General features: G+C 35.5%; 1 protein-coding gene across 1 annotated transcript in view; it reads left to right on the forward strand.

The window, feature by feature from the left end:
• Positions 1 to 16,119, forward strand: part of HSD17B4 (hydroxysteroid 17-beta dehydrogenase 4) — a 90,091-nt gene that overhangs the window by 26,249 nt on the left and 47,723 nt on the right. Inside the window, exons 9-14 of the mRNA XM_068535763.1 lie at positions 2,549 to 2,640; positions 5,251 to 5,275; positions 6,860 to 6,988; positions 10,494 to 10,597; positions 12,030 to 12,266; positions 14,750 to 14,801. Coding sequence (XP_068391864.1) covers positions 2,549 to 2,640; positions 5,251 to 5,275; positions 6,860 to 6,988; positions 10,494 to 10,597; positions 12,030 to 12,266; positions 14,750 to 14,801 — 639 coding nt within the window. The remainder of the gene's footprint in view (positions 1 to 2,548; positions 2,641 to 5,250; positions 5,276 to 6,859; positions 6,989 to 10,493; positions 10,598 to 12,029; positions 12,267 to 14,749; positions 14,802 to 16,119) is intronic.

Genomic DNA, 16,119 nt, shown 5'->3' on the forward strand with positions numbered 1-16,119 from the left:
CAATTATTTGTTGAAGAAACTGCGAGTTCATTTGTCCTGAAGACTATTCCTCATTCTTGATTTGGATTGCCTTTGCACTTTTGTGGAAAATCAGTTGACCATGTATGTATGTGTGGGTCTATTTCTGGATTGTCTGTTCTGTTGTATTGATCTATGGGCCTGTCCTTTTACCAATACCATGATGTTTTGATTACTATAGTTTTATAGTAAGTCTTGAAATCAGGTAATGTGACTCTTCCAACTTTGTTCTTTGAAAACATGAAATATAAAGTTTTAAATTTAAAAATTTAAATGTATGATTGAGAGCCAATGCTTATTTGTTTAGTTATATAAGAAATAGAATACTTGACTGGTGGAAAACTGTATGGTTTTTGATACTCCTGGTTTTAACATATTTCTAAAAAGAAAATATCTATAATACTTTAAAAGTAGTTTCTGTGAAACAGTACAAAACAATTGATGAGTGAAATTACTTTAGAATTAGCTGCTTCATGGCATACAAATGCTTATTCACAATACCATTTTACTTTCCATGTTTGAGCTAACATTCATTTTAGAACTTGGGATGTGTAATACCAAGTATGTACTTGCTAGCTTTTCCTAACAGCTGTGCCTAACCAGTTTGCTTTAGTGTAGAATAGCTATTTGTACCTGAGATCTAATTTTTCTTTCCTTTTCTTTTGTCAACAGGGCCATTTTAAAAAGTCCCTTATTTTAAAAACTCTTTATACTCTCATATCTTACTGAAGGAATTCTTGTTAAAGAACTGGATTATTTAAGTATAATGCTACATATATATGCACAACAGTGTAGGTTACTGGCAAGAAGTAAAGCATCAAAATGTAATGCGTAGTCATGAACTCACTGCTCAACCCAAGAATTGGAACATTACTTGCATCTAACTTTATACCTTCTATTCTGTTCCTCTGCTTCATGCCAAGAGATAACCACTATTTAGAATTTTATGCTTATCATTTCTGTGCTAGACTCCTACCTTAGTCACTTTTTGCCATTGGCTGTAGACTTTCTTGGGGAAGCAGCAAGTTTCCAAGAAAATATTGAAAACTTTAGCTTTTAAATTTGCTTTCCTTTGGGAATGTAGCTTCCATTAATTTTGACCTCTAGAGATGTTAGGTCACTGTTTAATGTAGTATCTTTTATGCCCACCAAACCCTAGTGAAAGATGTTTGGAGAATAAGATCTACTTTAGACAAATAATTTAATCTTTCTGGACCTGCTTTCTCTTCTGTAAAGGAAGAGAGTTGTTACAGATCATTTTTAAAAGCCCTTCAGATTCTGAATTCCTGTTATTTTAAATTTTGGTATTTATTACTTTTTTATAGTTTAGAAAAAGCCTAAAGTTTATTTTGCCTCAGCGTTTTTCCTCTTTTCCTCTGAAATATTAACTTACAGGCTGTCAAAGGAATTATTTGTTAAAGAACCAGGTGTTATGAGTAATGTGTGGAGACATTTGCAATTTCATTTCCCCCTTTGAAATATATTTGAAAAATGGAAAGTCATGTATGTGACTTACATGTTTCTTACATGAAAGGAAACATAATCTTAGGATGAATACCCATGAACTAACTTCCCAAGCTGTATTAGTTATTTACTGCTGTGTAATAAATTACTTCAAATTTTGTGGATTAAAACAACGAGTATATATTATCTCACAGTTTCTGGGGTCAGGAATACTGTAAAGTGAAAGGTTCTTAGAGCTGCTCTTTAATTTACAGGGACTGTAAATGTCATCTTTGTCACTTTAAAATATAAAACTGTATTTTGTCCCTTCACAGTTAAAATTTACATTTATTTGATTCTTTAAAGATTATAAGATGTATTTACAAATCGTGTCTCATTTGAGCCTTGCAACAACTTAGTAGAATAGGCAGGTAACGCATTTTAATTACCATCTTACAGATGCAGACACACGTCCAAGATAGTTGAGTGCTGTGCTCAGTGCCCTAAATTGCCTACATGGCAGGGCCAGCAGTAAAATCTAGGTGTTCATGCTCCTTGTGTAGTACCTTTCTGCTCTGTTAAGTTGCTCACAGAAGGTATGCAACAGGAAAATATTTCTTACACTTTGTGACTCATCAGTAATGGTTGCAAGGTCCATTTTACATCATCTTACTGCCATTACAGTTGTCAAGGCTGTTTTGTAGTTTTCTAGCTTCTGGGAGAGCAAAATAGTTTTGGGAATGAATGGTACCTAAGTTCATTATGCTATGTATGCCTTTGCTCACCAGTCTTTGCCAAGGCAGCTTTAACTTGTCTTCTAAACAGTACGTTACCCATCTTGGAAGGGGATATCTGATGCCTTCTATGTTAGAAGCCTGAATGTCTCCATTGGGATTAAAAGATTCTTCTAAAAGCCTTGGATGTTAATACTAATTATTTATGTATATCTAATTTTTTTCTTATTTATTTAAAAAGTCTCTGAACCTATAATTTTATAAGTGAGGAATTTTCAGAAAGTAAAATGATTGATTGAATATGTATATATTCTTATTGATAGTTTTTTTTTTTTTTTGGCTATTTATTTCAGATCTTCTGGAAGCTCTGAAGCCAGATTACGTGGCACCCCTGGTCCTTTGGCTTTGCCATGAGAGTTGTGAGGAAAATGGTGGCTTGTTTGAGGTATTCTGCACCTTTGCACTTTCTCCCAAAGCAATATTTGTGTAATTAAATATAAAAAATGATTCAAAAATTAGTATTTTCCAATTGTTCACATTTGTAAAAATCTGCATCAGTTGGTATCACTTGTATATTTTTTAATATTATGTATATGTTATAATTAAGGAACAAGTATGACTAATGTCCTTTTTTGAGAAAGTAACAGCAACTTTGTAAACTGTTCTTCCCTAGTTCTTCATTTCTGATATTCTTGTCAAATGAAAATGTGACTGGCTGGTTTGATGTGTTTAGCCAGATACAGAAAGTCTCATTTGGTTAGAGATGCTGAGTAGTAAAGTGAAAGGACAGAGGTGATGGTTTAAAGTCAGCCGGGCCAGGTTTTGATTTCTTGCTCTGGTAATTGCTGGCTCGCTGGAATATTGTACAGATTAACCTCCCTGAGTTTTAGTTTTCTTGGGGTTTTGTTGTGAGAACTGGAGATCATATTTTTAAACTCTTAGCCTACCTAGCAGTCACCCCTCAATTTTAACTATTATATCAGTATAGCAGGAATTCAGTCTGGGTATGATAGATCAGTAAACACAACTTATTATTTGTATTAACTTTAAAAATAAACTTTGCTATGTTTCCCTGTCGCAAAGCTTTACATGTTTGCTATAAAAATAAAAACCACACATAATCCTACCATCCAGTGAGGTTCAGTTTTCACTCTATAATCAAAGTCCCTTTAGATTTCCTTATGCTGTTTTATATATTTTTTGGTCCTCATTTGAGTTTGATCTCTTTTTTCTTTTCTAGCATAAACCGTTATATTTTAGACCACCCCCCTTTATTTGATTCTCTGTGGTAATATAATAATAAACCTGTTGCATGCGGAATACATGACATCCAAAGATATTTCTTGGTAGCAAAATTACCTGGCTCAGTTTGAAGTGCATGATATATTAGCCTGATTTATTTGAATAAAAAGCTGTTTAGTAAATGAAAAACAGTCTACACATGTCTATGCAGAGATAGGCACCTCTGCTTTCTTAATCACAGTCGTTGATTGTGAATTGTGGAAAATTAGAGGTGGAAAGAACTTTACAACTCTAGATTTACAGAAGAGAAATTTAATAATATCAAGCCATGTGGAGCTCAGAATTTGGTCTGCCTGTCTTTTATCTCATTAAGGAATTAAACAAAAATTCTGTCTTTTACATTTATATTTGTTATTAATTCTGTGAACAAAAATAATATATGCTTTTTGTAGAAAACTTCAAATATATAGGGGAGTATATAGAGGAAAATAAAAATCACCCACATTACCACTATCGAGAGATAACTCCTATTAATATTTTTATGGATATTCTTTTCCAGTCTTTTATTAGATGTGCATTTTACACGAATAGTCTTTTTTTTTTAGGTATACAATTTACACACATACCCAGACATACACAGATAACTAGGATAATGCTGTAGATGAAGTTTTGTATGTTGTTCTTTTATTTTACTATATTGTGAACAGTTTTAGTAAGGGACATTTGCTGTGTGAGATTGAGTGCAAAATACAGTAAGAGAGGTGTGTAATATCCTGACTTAAACCTTGAATGTAAATTGACACTTTGTTTGCCAAGTTTTGATAGATATCTAGAGTGGCAGATAGAGATTTTTTGGATCGACTGGAGCTGTCGTTTCTAGCACCTGCGAGGAGTTTGCAGCTTGTTGCTTCACTCCCCAAATATGATAAAAGATGATATTTTTCTTGCCTGTTATCAGTACCACTGCCACTTTAACTACTCTGACAGCATCAAGGCCGATTGTCCTGTTAATATACGTAAAGGAATGAGTGATTAAAAAGCCATACCCTTGAGCGTAGAGCCACTGAGAAGTGTGCTGTCTGCTGGTACAGTTTCTTCTGTTATATGCATGTGGAACACTGTAGTTGTGGTGTTTGAAGATATGACAAACAGATTTTCTTACATCAGACATTTTCTTCTGAGGATTTCCTTGAATGGCTTCTAGAAAAAATACCATCTTTCTGTACGGTGATTAATGTATTTGGTCATTTGCCATATTTCTATATAAAGGTGTTTCATTAAAATGAGTAAATGTAGTTCATTAAGTCAAATCCTGGCTTTATTTTTCTTTGCTTTTTATTTTTTTTTATTCATTAAGTCTTTCTAGAAGGACATGTATTTCAAGTGATGTGCTGGGCAAATTTGGTATTTATATTGTTTAACCTTCATGGTTACTTCATGAAGAGTGTATTATTATCCTGATTTTATATAAGGGGAATCTTGAGTTTAGGGAAGTCAAATTATTTGACCAGGAATCAGACAGCTAGTCTGTAGAAGAACTGGTATCGCACCTTGGTTTCTGTGCAAAGTCATGCTTTTCTACTACATGCATTTCTACTATATTGTGTTGCTTTATTTTTCTACTCTGATAACATGAATAGTGCAAAGTCATGCCGGCCAACGGACTTTTGTGGAGCTGCATTATTTTCATCCATTGTCATCTAGCATTCTGATACTCATAAAAAGATAGCTGCCTGTTTTGTTAATTTCATAAAAAAATTCTATTAGTAATTTCACATTAGATGGTATAACTTCTTCCTCCTCTTTTTGGTAGGTTGGAGCAGGATGGATTGGAAAATGTAAGTCTCTTTTGGTTTTTGGTTTGCCATACATTATTTCCATATCTTTAAACCTGCATATCCAGGTAGAGCTGGGTAAAGACCTTGTCAAATGCCGAACCATTGGATTTAGTGCACGCATAATCAAACTCAAACATTGTTATAGCAACAGGTCTTCTAAAACATGGAAGTTGTCCTGCAGGCCTGCGGTATTTTCAAGGATCTTTTCAGTTTTTTTCCTATTAGCAGTGCTTATTCAATATTTGTCCTGTCCTATTCAGAACTGGCTGTTTCTTCAGACAGCACAGTCTCTCTTTATATTGATGTTTGTCTTCCCATGTCTCCGGCACCCCACATGCTTGTTCAGCAGAGTAGTGAGTGGGAGGGAGGGCGTTTTTTGAAGATGGGAAGAGCTCTGTCCTAGGCAAGTTCTCCAATTCTCTCAGTGATTCTTTTCTTCCTTGGAGCATGAGACATCAGAAGGAGACAGTGGGGAATCACACTGGACAGCTTTCTAGCAGAGAAATTGCAGCTGATTTATAGAAATTATTCTCCTTCAGCCCAACAGTAAATTCATCTGGCTTAAATCCTCTTTTACCCCAGTTCTTAAACCTTGTGAGCTCCAAATTGGATAATTACTTTATGGTGTTTAAAAAAAATTGTGAACATTCCAATATCCCAATTCAAGTTTTCAGTTGGATGCTGGTATCAAAATTAATTGAATTATTTAAAAGGCTGCCATTACTGGATGACATTGTTACAACATATTGTAGAATATCATTAATGACTGTTCTCTAAGTTATGAAGTAACTTATTCAAACATTTTTAAGTGTCTTATGACATCTTTTAAGAAAGGAAGATCAGTTGTTGCAATAAAAGCTGTATATGGGACTTTATCAATAAGAAATCTCTAGAAGCTTCTGTCATTCCCCAGGACAAATCTTCAATTTAGTAATCATCAAAGTCTGACCATTCTGTTTAAATAAGGTTCTGTTTATTCCTCAGGCTTTTTAAAAAAGACACAATGTTAAAAATTATCTTCATGGAACTTACACAGCAATGATGATTTTTGTGAATCTGGGCAATCTAGTTGACTTCCCATGGACAAGGAGGAAGAGCAAAGGGAGGAAACGGGAGAATTATGTGGGGTTGTCTGATATATTAATTTGATTATCTGGAGTCTTTGGCCTGTTATCACCACTAGTTTTCAGTTTGCTATTCAACAAAGCTCTATTCTGTTCTGTTACCTTAAAGTGTATTATCTAAGTGATCTGTGGTGATGAAAACAGTCTTTTGGTGTGATTATATATAATTTAACTTTCTGATTCAGCATTTCATCCTACCTTTAGTAGTATCTGGCATAGTCAGAGGAGGGAGAGGTTTTCCCTTCAGCTTCAAATATTAGAAAAAGAAATTTGACATCCTAATGGGTTTGTTATTCTTTTAAAAAAAAATTTGTAGTAAAAATCTTTAGAAGTTAGAATCTTTTTTCCAAATTCCGTTTTTCTTGAAGTTAAAAAAAAAATTCAGAGGACTCATGAAATCTGCTTTCTGTCTCCCTCTTAAACTATGTGTTCAGTATCTTAGTTTTGTTTCTATAACCAGTACGATGGGAGCGGACCCTTGGAGCCATTGTAAGACAGAGGACTCAGCCAATGACTCCTGAGGCGGTGAAGGCTAACTGGACGAAGATCTGTGACTTTGATAATGCCACCAAACCTCAGAGAATTCAAGGTAAAGAGTCCCAAGTCAGTTCAGTCCTGGTTGGGGAATCGGAGGCAACAAAGCATTCTCTTCTCTTATGGAATTGTCTTCTTAATTGTGATAACTTATATGCTCAAATCATCTAGAGCACATTTTCTGCTCCAGTGGGTATTAGAACTCTCCAATTTAAGGTATGTATGTTACTTCCACTGTCAGTTTTTCAGTTTTCTTATGATCCTGATTTTTTGGTATATGTGTGATTGAGGGGATGGTAGGAGGTGTTTACCCATTTGTGCTCAATGCATCTATTCCCCATCTGGTGGTTGGTTTCAAAGTCTTGCCTTATCTAATCACATGCTCCTTATCTGACCTGATTTTTCTTTATTTCCCCAAAAGTTTATTTAAGTCCTATATTATTTAGGCTTAGGTCTTTTCACTCTAGTGAATAGATTTTGCTTTGTTTTAGCACTTTGTCTTTGCTACTGTTTCTCTGCCTTTCTAAGATGCCTCTTATTCCTTTTATCACCTCTGCTAATCTCGGTGCTTCTTTAGAAAAACTCAAGCCCCAGATGTTCAACAAAACCTCCCCAGATATTCTGGGCTTCATTGATCTCTTTCTTAGCTGAACTCTTACAACTTGAGCGTCTAATCATGACTGCTTTCCACTGCTTTTGTTTCATAAGTGTGTGGTTTCTTAGCTGCATAATAAGTTCCTTTGGAGGCAGAGAATGTTATCTTGTATGTCCTTTTGTATTTGGTGCTAGTATAGTGCTGAACTCATAGAAAGGATTTAGTAAATGCTTGTTACCTTGAATTATTGAATCATCTATGATATGCCACAGGAAGAGATGGCCAATAAAAGTCACATTATTTTTTCTAGTATAACTCACATATGTATATAGTATATGAAATTTAAAGGACCTTTCTGGGAAGGATCATGAATCAGGATTATTTTACAGAAAAATCTTTTTTTTTCCCCTTCCTAGTATTATATTTAATGTTTGATAGAAGAATATATCTGAAAAATGACTGTTCTTTTTTTTTTTTAATCCCAATGTTACTTTCCTGTCTGCTGGTACACTCACTGAAATTTTCATTGTACTTTTCTCAATCAGAGGATAACATGATTGTTATGTCATTAGCGGTAGCATTTTCTGTATTCTTATTTTAGATATTTGAGAGAAATTTAGTCTCCGAATAGCAGTCACCTATCAATGAAAATTAGGAAAAGGAAAAAGGAAGAAATATCTTAAAAACTCTTCTCTGAGGTCAGAATTCTATCTTATTACCTTAAAAGTATTAGACTAATATAAAGAAAAAGCTAACAATGAATTATATAGTTATAAATGAAAAGATACCCCTAGTATTTGAAGTACAGTTAGAAAAAAAATCTTACACTTTCTGTAGAATCACAACTTTCCAAGCACCCATTTTATCATTCTCATTTTACAGATGATGGAACTAAATCCCAGAAAAGCTGAGTAAGTGGCCCAAGCTTTCTCAGTGTTTGAGCCAAGAGTTAACTCAGGTGGTCTGTCTTTGAGTGCAGTACCGCCAGCCTGTACCGAGGTTACTTTCAGTTAAATAGCCTCCCATCTAGGCAGCAGCCTAAATGGGGTGGTAAGAGGAGGATTGGTAGGCAAGAAACCTACCTAGTGTCACCAGGAATGGCAGAGAGCCCTGGTCATCTCACATTCTGTAGTTTAGTTATAGTTTTTGTCTGAGTTTAGAAGGAGGCCCATATATCTAAGGTTTGTTAGAAAGGTCCCAGAGCTTTTGGAACCTTATGGCATATGTGGATACTCTGTGAATCTCCTTTATTAACCTATTAGACCCCAGAATAGCAGCCTCTGAATTCTGTCCGTAGTCACTGGTCATAACGGTGGTTTTCTCTGGAAGAATTTTCAGTAATATTTTCTGAGCAGTTACCTGTACAGAGACCTGGGGGGTAATCTTGACGTTGTTGCATCCTGGAGGAGGGGTGATGGTGGGGAGAGAAGGAAAATTAGTTGTCCCTCCACCAGATGGAAATTGCACATCTGTGGACAAGGATCTGACTTTACAGAGTTGTAAAATCACTCAAAGACTTTGCAAAGCTCAGAGCCTCTTTGGAATCATAACGTGGGGAGAGTATCTTTGGTCTATTCAGAGTCTTTCATGATTTTTTCCTGCAATAGCCTGACATCATGCAGTCAGTTCATGAATGCCAGCGAAGGTTCTGCAGCAGGCTTGCTGGATGTTATAGGAATGATTGTCTAAAGCATTGTAGCTTTTCTTAGTCACGTCTGTAACAAAAGCTTTTTTTTTTTTTTTTTTTTGGAAATAGCTTGCATTTATTTGGATTTCACAAGGGGAATATTAGCTCTTTAGGATATTTGAAAGATGATGCTTTTATGATCTTTATGTAATAGGTTTACCAAAGCACTCTGTCTTATTTAAATTCCAGTGATCCTAAAGAGAAAATTCAATTCGTTCATCCTTATTTATCCTGAAGTTGATGGACTTGAATCATTCATGATTTAAAAATCTTTTCAGTACAAATGAAATATAGTTCAACTATATAGGAAAAACCTGGAAGTTTGTCCTGTACGTCACTATTTAAATAGCACTGTAAAATAACTGGCTAGATATTTCACGTATGCAAATGCTCTTCCCACACCATAGTGGGACTGATTTTATTTTTTTAATTTTTTTTATTTATTTATAGCTGTGTTGGGTCTTCGTTTCTGTGCGAGGGCTTTCTCTAGTTGTGGCAAGCGGGGGCCACTCTTCATCACGGTGCACGGGCCTCTCACTATCGCGGCCTCTCTTGTTGCAGAGCACAGGCTCCAGACGCGCAGGCTCAGTAGTTGTGGCTCACGGGCCCAGTTGCTCCGCGGCATGTGGGATCTTCCCAGACCAGGGCTCGAACCCGTGTCCCCTGCGTTGGCAGGCAGACTCTCAACCACTGCGCCACCAGGGAAGCCCTGATTTTTTTTTAAATTAATTTTTATTGGAGTATAGTTGATTTACAATGTTGTGTTAGTTCCTGCTGTATAGCAAAGTGAATCAGTTATACGTATATATATATATCCACTGTTTTTTAGATTCTTTTCCCATATAGGTCATTATAGAGTATTGAGTAGAGTTCCCTGTGCTATACAGTAGGTTCTTATTAGTTATCTATTTTATATATAGTAGTGTGTCTATGTCAATCCCAGTCTCCCAATTTATCCCTCCCTGTCTCCCTCTCACTTGGTAACCATAAGTTTGTTTTCTACATCTATAACTCTGTTTCTGTTATGTAAATAAGTTCATTTGTACCATTTTCTTAGATTCCACATATAAGTGATATCATAGATATTTGTCTTTCTCCTTCTGACTTAACTTCACTCAGTATGACAATCTCTAGGTCCATCCATGTCACTGCAAATGGCATTATTTCATTCTTTTTTTATGGTTGAGTAATATTCTATTGTATATATGTACCACATCTTTATCCATTCGTCTGTTGATGGAAAAAAGCATTATTATTGTTATTTATTCCTTTTTTTAGAATCAGTTGGCGGTATAATTGAAGCTCTAAATAAAATAGATTCAGATGGAGGAGTTTCGGCAAATCATACCAGTAATGTGACATCAACAGCTACATCAGGATTTGTAAGTGGAAGAGAAAGCCTAACGCTTTGCCTTCTCTGGAGACTTTTTTCTTTTCTTTCCTTTTTTTCTTTTTTCTTTTATGCAAAATATGCTTTTCCAAGCTATTAATTTATTGTTAAATAGGAAAGGTGAGTGACCATAAAACTTTATAGAACATGTACTGAATGTTTATAAAATTTGAATGAACATAAGGCTAAAATATTAAATGTAACTTTTACTTTCTCTTCTTCAGTGTAATAAACAAGTGTATTTTTTGTTTTTTGGAGCATTTTTGCTAATTGTCCTTCAGTCACTTTCTAACTCTTTAGAAAAGGATATTTAACTTAGTGCCTCTTTTGAGTCATTTCTTTTAAGGAAAAGCATTGGTAGATTGTATTTTGGAAATATTTCAACATGGCTGCAAGTAAAAAGTCTCCCATTGTGTCAGAAATTCTAATAGAGCTGTGGTTATAGCTCTTGTGAAGTTTGCTGATTAACTATCTCCAGTACTTCTTTTTAAAAAAAAAATTATAGTGCATAAATAATAAGAAATAAGTCATTTGACACATTCAGTTGTGGTGTTTTGTGACTCAGGGGAGACATAGTGATGAAATAAACAATCTAATTGTAACCCTGAGAATATGATCAGTTTATAAATGTGACTTTACTTTAGGGGTTGGCAAATTTTTTTGGTAAAGGGCCAGATGGTAAATATTTTAGGCTTTATGGACCACGTACTGTTTCTGACACATAATCTTCTTTTTCTTTTTTTAGACCACTCTTAAAAAAATGTAAAAACCATTCTTAATTCTCAGCTGTTGTTTGCTGACTCTTGCTTTAGAATGAAAGTGATCAAAAATTGGACATGATTCTTTTATAACCTAACATATGCTTCACAAATTAGCTAGGCATGTCATCACTAAATAGAAAAATATAATATCCAATTAGATAAAGGACAGTCCTGGGTAGGAGCTTACGGTAAAATCTAATTATAACCAAAACCATTATGAGGAAGTGTGATTTACAAGCATTAAGCAGTGTTTTGCTCATCTGTTTATACTGACTTTTATAAAATAGATCTTATAGAGCCATTCATTATCCCTGTTTATAATAAGTTTTTTATTTTTTGTAATTTTGAGTAGCTAACAGTCACTGTATTAATAGGCTTTTCCATCATCAGAGACAGGAAAGTTGGAAATGAGATATACTATCTGTTAGCAAGAAGCGGGCAAGAAAAAAGTACTTATTTGTAAATTAAGTCTTGTTCCATATATTATAATTGATTTTATTTAAAAAATATAGTGAAACAATTATGATACCCTATCAGATTCACTAAAATGACATTCTATTCACAAAGCTAAGTATGTAGCAGTTAATAGTTTTGAAAAGTCAGAAATTTAAAGATTTGACAAGAATATCAGTGAAAAAATAATTTTCTACAATTGTTCCATAGGCTGGAGCTATTGGCCATAAACTTCCTCCATTTTCTTCTTCTTATACGGAACTGGACACTATTATGTATGCCCTTGGAGTGGGAGCATCTATCAAGGAACCGAAAGATTTGAAATTTATTTATGAAGGGAGTTCTGATTTCTCCTGTTTGCCTACCTTCGGAGTGATTCTAGCTCAGAAATCTATAATGGGTGGAGGATTAGCAGAGATTCCTGGGCTCTCAGTCAACTTGGCAAAGGTATGCATAATAAGAAACCTTTATTTTTCTCTTCTTCTCTTTCTTTAAATATGATTGGTAAATGTCACATGCTGTGTGTGTGTGTGTGTGTGTGTGTGTGTGTGTGGTGTCTTAATACAATAGTTTATAGTGGTTGATTCAAGAATAAAGATTTAGCATGTCTTTTGAGTTTTCTTAAAAAGAAAAAAAGGGTAGAGTTAGCTGAAAAGGCAAGTAAAAAGAAGACAACAATAATTATGTACAGTCCATAACCCTGGCATAATGTTATTAATTCTCTCTCTGCCATTACATGCTATTTGACCAAGGGTAAATAACTTCTCTAAGCTTCAGTTTCCTTATCTATAAAGTGGGTATGATAATCCTTACCTGACGATAGTGATGACGGAGCAAGAGTGAAGAATATTTGAAGCAGAGAGAACAGGTGTGAAAGGCCCCGAGGCAGGTGCATACTTACCTTGTTTTTGGAACAGCAAGGGGGTTGATACAGCTATAGAATGAGCAAGGGGGCAGTGGTAGGAGAAGAGGGCCTTGTAGTCATCGTAAGAATTTCAGCTCACACTCTGATGAACATGGGAGGCCATTTGTAGTGCTTTGAACTGAGGAGTGGTATGATCTGGCTATGTTCACTCACAGGCTCATTTTTGCTCCTCTGTGGAGAATAGATTTATGGGAGCCAAGCATGGAAGCAGGGAAACCAGTTTGGAGTTGATTATGGTAATTCCAGCACTAGTCTGGATATGCATGGACAGAAAGAGGAGTCAAGGAGGAAGGTTTTTGGTCTGGTTAACTGGGATGATATATATGCATATATACCCATATATTTAGAATTAATTATGTACAATGTATTTAACATGTATAGTAGTTACATATGATATATTACTATGTATAATAAAATAGATATATACAGTTACTTTAAGATGGGGATGATCAGGAGTTGGTTTTGGACAGATTTGAGATGCCTATTATACATTCAAGTGGAGATATACAGTGGGCAGTTAAATATGTGAGTTTAGAGTTTGCGGGGGAGGCCCTACTGGGATTCGTAGCATTTAAGTGAGATTTAAAGACATGAGGCTGGGTGAAATCACCCATGTGTGAATGTAAGTAGAGAAAAGCCTGAGTTTGGTGAGAGGTGAGAGGTGGAAGAGATGAGGAGGAGTGAGCAAGAGAGACTGGGAAGGAGTGGCTGGTGAGGTATGAGGCGTATCAGGAGAGTGTGGTATTTGAGAAGCAAAGTGAATAAATGGTTTCAAGAAGGGAGGAGCAAACAATTGTGAGAAGGCTTTGGGGTTATTTTATTTCTTGAAGTGAGGGTCAGGCCATGAGTCCAGTTGATAACTGTTGAATCGTAGACTTTTGAACTGATTTCTGTGATTTTGACTGATTGGATAACCCATTTACTGGAGGATCGATTAGCTCATTGCTGCTCTGAGTCTATGAGAATCTACGGTTATTTTATTAAAGTATTCGATGAAGTTGGGAGGGAGGCAAGAAATAGATGCCAGGCAGTTTGTTGTTTTAGTCACTCTCCCATGGTATTTGTTGCATACAGTTCTTCTGTTTGGGTAATGTCAGTACAAACAATTAAAGTAAATGTTTCAGAATTCTTCCTCAGAGTTGGAAGGAGTTGGAAATCATGAATAGTGTTCAAAATCTGTCACTGGGAATGATAGCCGTCTTGGGATTTGAATCCCAGTCTTCCTAACCTTGAGCTTCCAGGTCGTATGATAGTGAGGCAGTCCTTCATTTGTCCTCCCATCACTACCCTCACCCCTTTTCTTTTTCCCTTCTGGGTTCTGAGGAAGACTGGGAATTAAACTGTCCCATAGCAGTTGAGTGTGGTCATTCGGATATATGGGTCAGGTTTTGCTTTTACTGCCCTATTGTATTCCTACATATATTTTTATATTCTTGCTTTGATACATTGAAGTTAAGTGGCTCTGATGTTGCACGGGGTCTTTAGTATTTACTCTTACACTAAGGAAATGTTGACACTGGCAGTGCTTTTACTTGAATGTGGTTGTAAGATTTATATTAATGTTTTGGTTGTGTCATTTGTATTTGGCAGGTGTGACCTGAAATTACTTTACTAGTACTGACCTATTTGTTCATTTTTATTCAATAGATATTTATTGGATACCTGCTATGTTCCAGGCGCAGTGACGAGCACTGGAAATGCGCCTAGTTTAGTGTCTCCATTGGCAAATAATCCACAGTTATCAGTCAACAAAAATTTATGAATGTCAAGAAAGAACACAAATGTATCTTTTCTATTCTAGAGAGCTGACAGTATTTAGATTGGGGGACTGATTATTTCTGAATCATATAATTAAGAAGTGGGAGCCAAATTGAGACAGATAATTTGGGGGAAGTAGTCACGTGAACGTGTGGACAGTGAAATGCCACTTGTGATTAGCGGTATCCACAGAAGAAGCTGTGGAAAAAGAAAGTCTACTAATAAAATTTTGCTTACCCTAACGTAGGTTCTTCATGGGGAGCAGTACTTGGAGTTATATAAACCACTTCCCAGAGCAGGTGAGTTCTTGATCATTTTATTTTCTGACTAACCTTCCAAACTGTGTCAATGTGTTAAACTGGCATAGAGCAACCTAAATAAACTATATTATAAGTTATTTATGTGCATGTCAGCCATTAGAGTAGATTGATGTTAACTAGTACCTATTTTGGTTGCCTTAAACTTTGTCCTATTTGAATAGTCTTATTTATTAATAAATTACTTCAAAATACTAAACATCTGGTCAACAATTGAAAGGAGCATATTCTGTGTGTGTCCTAAACTTAGTGATTGTGTATAATCAGTTATGATTCCCATGAATATGATTCTTCATTCTTTTCTCAGGTATTTGTGTTGGTACTGATTTTCATAAAGCAAACAATGTTAAAAGATACAGAATATCTTGTAATTAACTTTTTTCTATTTTCTTTTAGAGTAAGTAAAACCAAGGCTGTCTTAATAATCAGTTTGTTTTTCTCAATAATATCTTGTTCAGTAAATCTTCTCATTATCTTTTCACTTTACTTTGATATGTTTGTTTTATGTTGCTACTCTGATGTCAGAATATTAATTATATACTGACCATGTAAGGTGGTAAAATTAAAAAAAAGTCTTTTTCATTTCACATTATATAATGTAGAGGTCAGCAAATAGCTAGAATTGTACTTTAATTTTTTTTGAGATTTTAATTAAAAAAAAAATTGTATTGCTTAATGCTGAATAGTTCTGTTTCAGTGTTAGTGTTACTTGTTTCTGGTTGTTTTTGTAGTTCTTCCCTGTTTTTTTCTTCTTCTTTTAGTTTTTTCCTTTGTGGTTTCATGCTTTTCTTTTGCTTGTGTTCCTTTCTCTTTTGTTTTTGGGTATCTGTTGTAGATTTTTGATTTGTGGTTACCATGGGGCTCATAGATGTTGATCTATGACTCTCTTTATTTGTTTTAAACCAGGTAGTCCCTTAAATTCAAACATATTTTAAAAGCTCTACATTTTTTACTCGCTTCCCCCATACTTTGTGTTTTTTGGGTTTTTTTTAATTAATTAATTTTTATGGCTGTGTTGGGTCTTCGTTTCTGTGCAAGGGCTTTCTCTAGTTGCGGCAAGCGGGGGCCACTCTTCATCGCCGTGCGCAGGCCTCTCACTATCGCGGCCTCTCTTGTTGCGGAGCACAGGCTCCAGACGCGCAGGCTCAGTAATTGTGGCTCACGGGCCCAGCTGCTCCGCGGCACGTGGGATCTTCCCAGACCAGGGCTCGAACCCGTGTCCCCTGCATTGGCAGGCAGATTCTCAACCACTGCGCCACCAGGGAAGCCCCCATACTTTGTGTTTTTGATGTCATAGTTT

This window comes from Eschrichtius robustus, chromosome 2, assembly GCF_028021215.1.
Source record: "Eschrichtius robustus isolate mEscRob2 chromosome 2, mEscRob2.pri, whole genome shotgun sequence".
NCBI lineage: Eukaryota > Metazoa > Chordata > Mammalia > Artiodactyla > Eschrichtiidae > Eschrichtius > Eschrichtius robustus.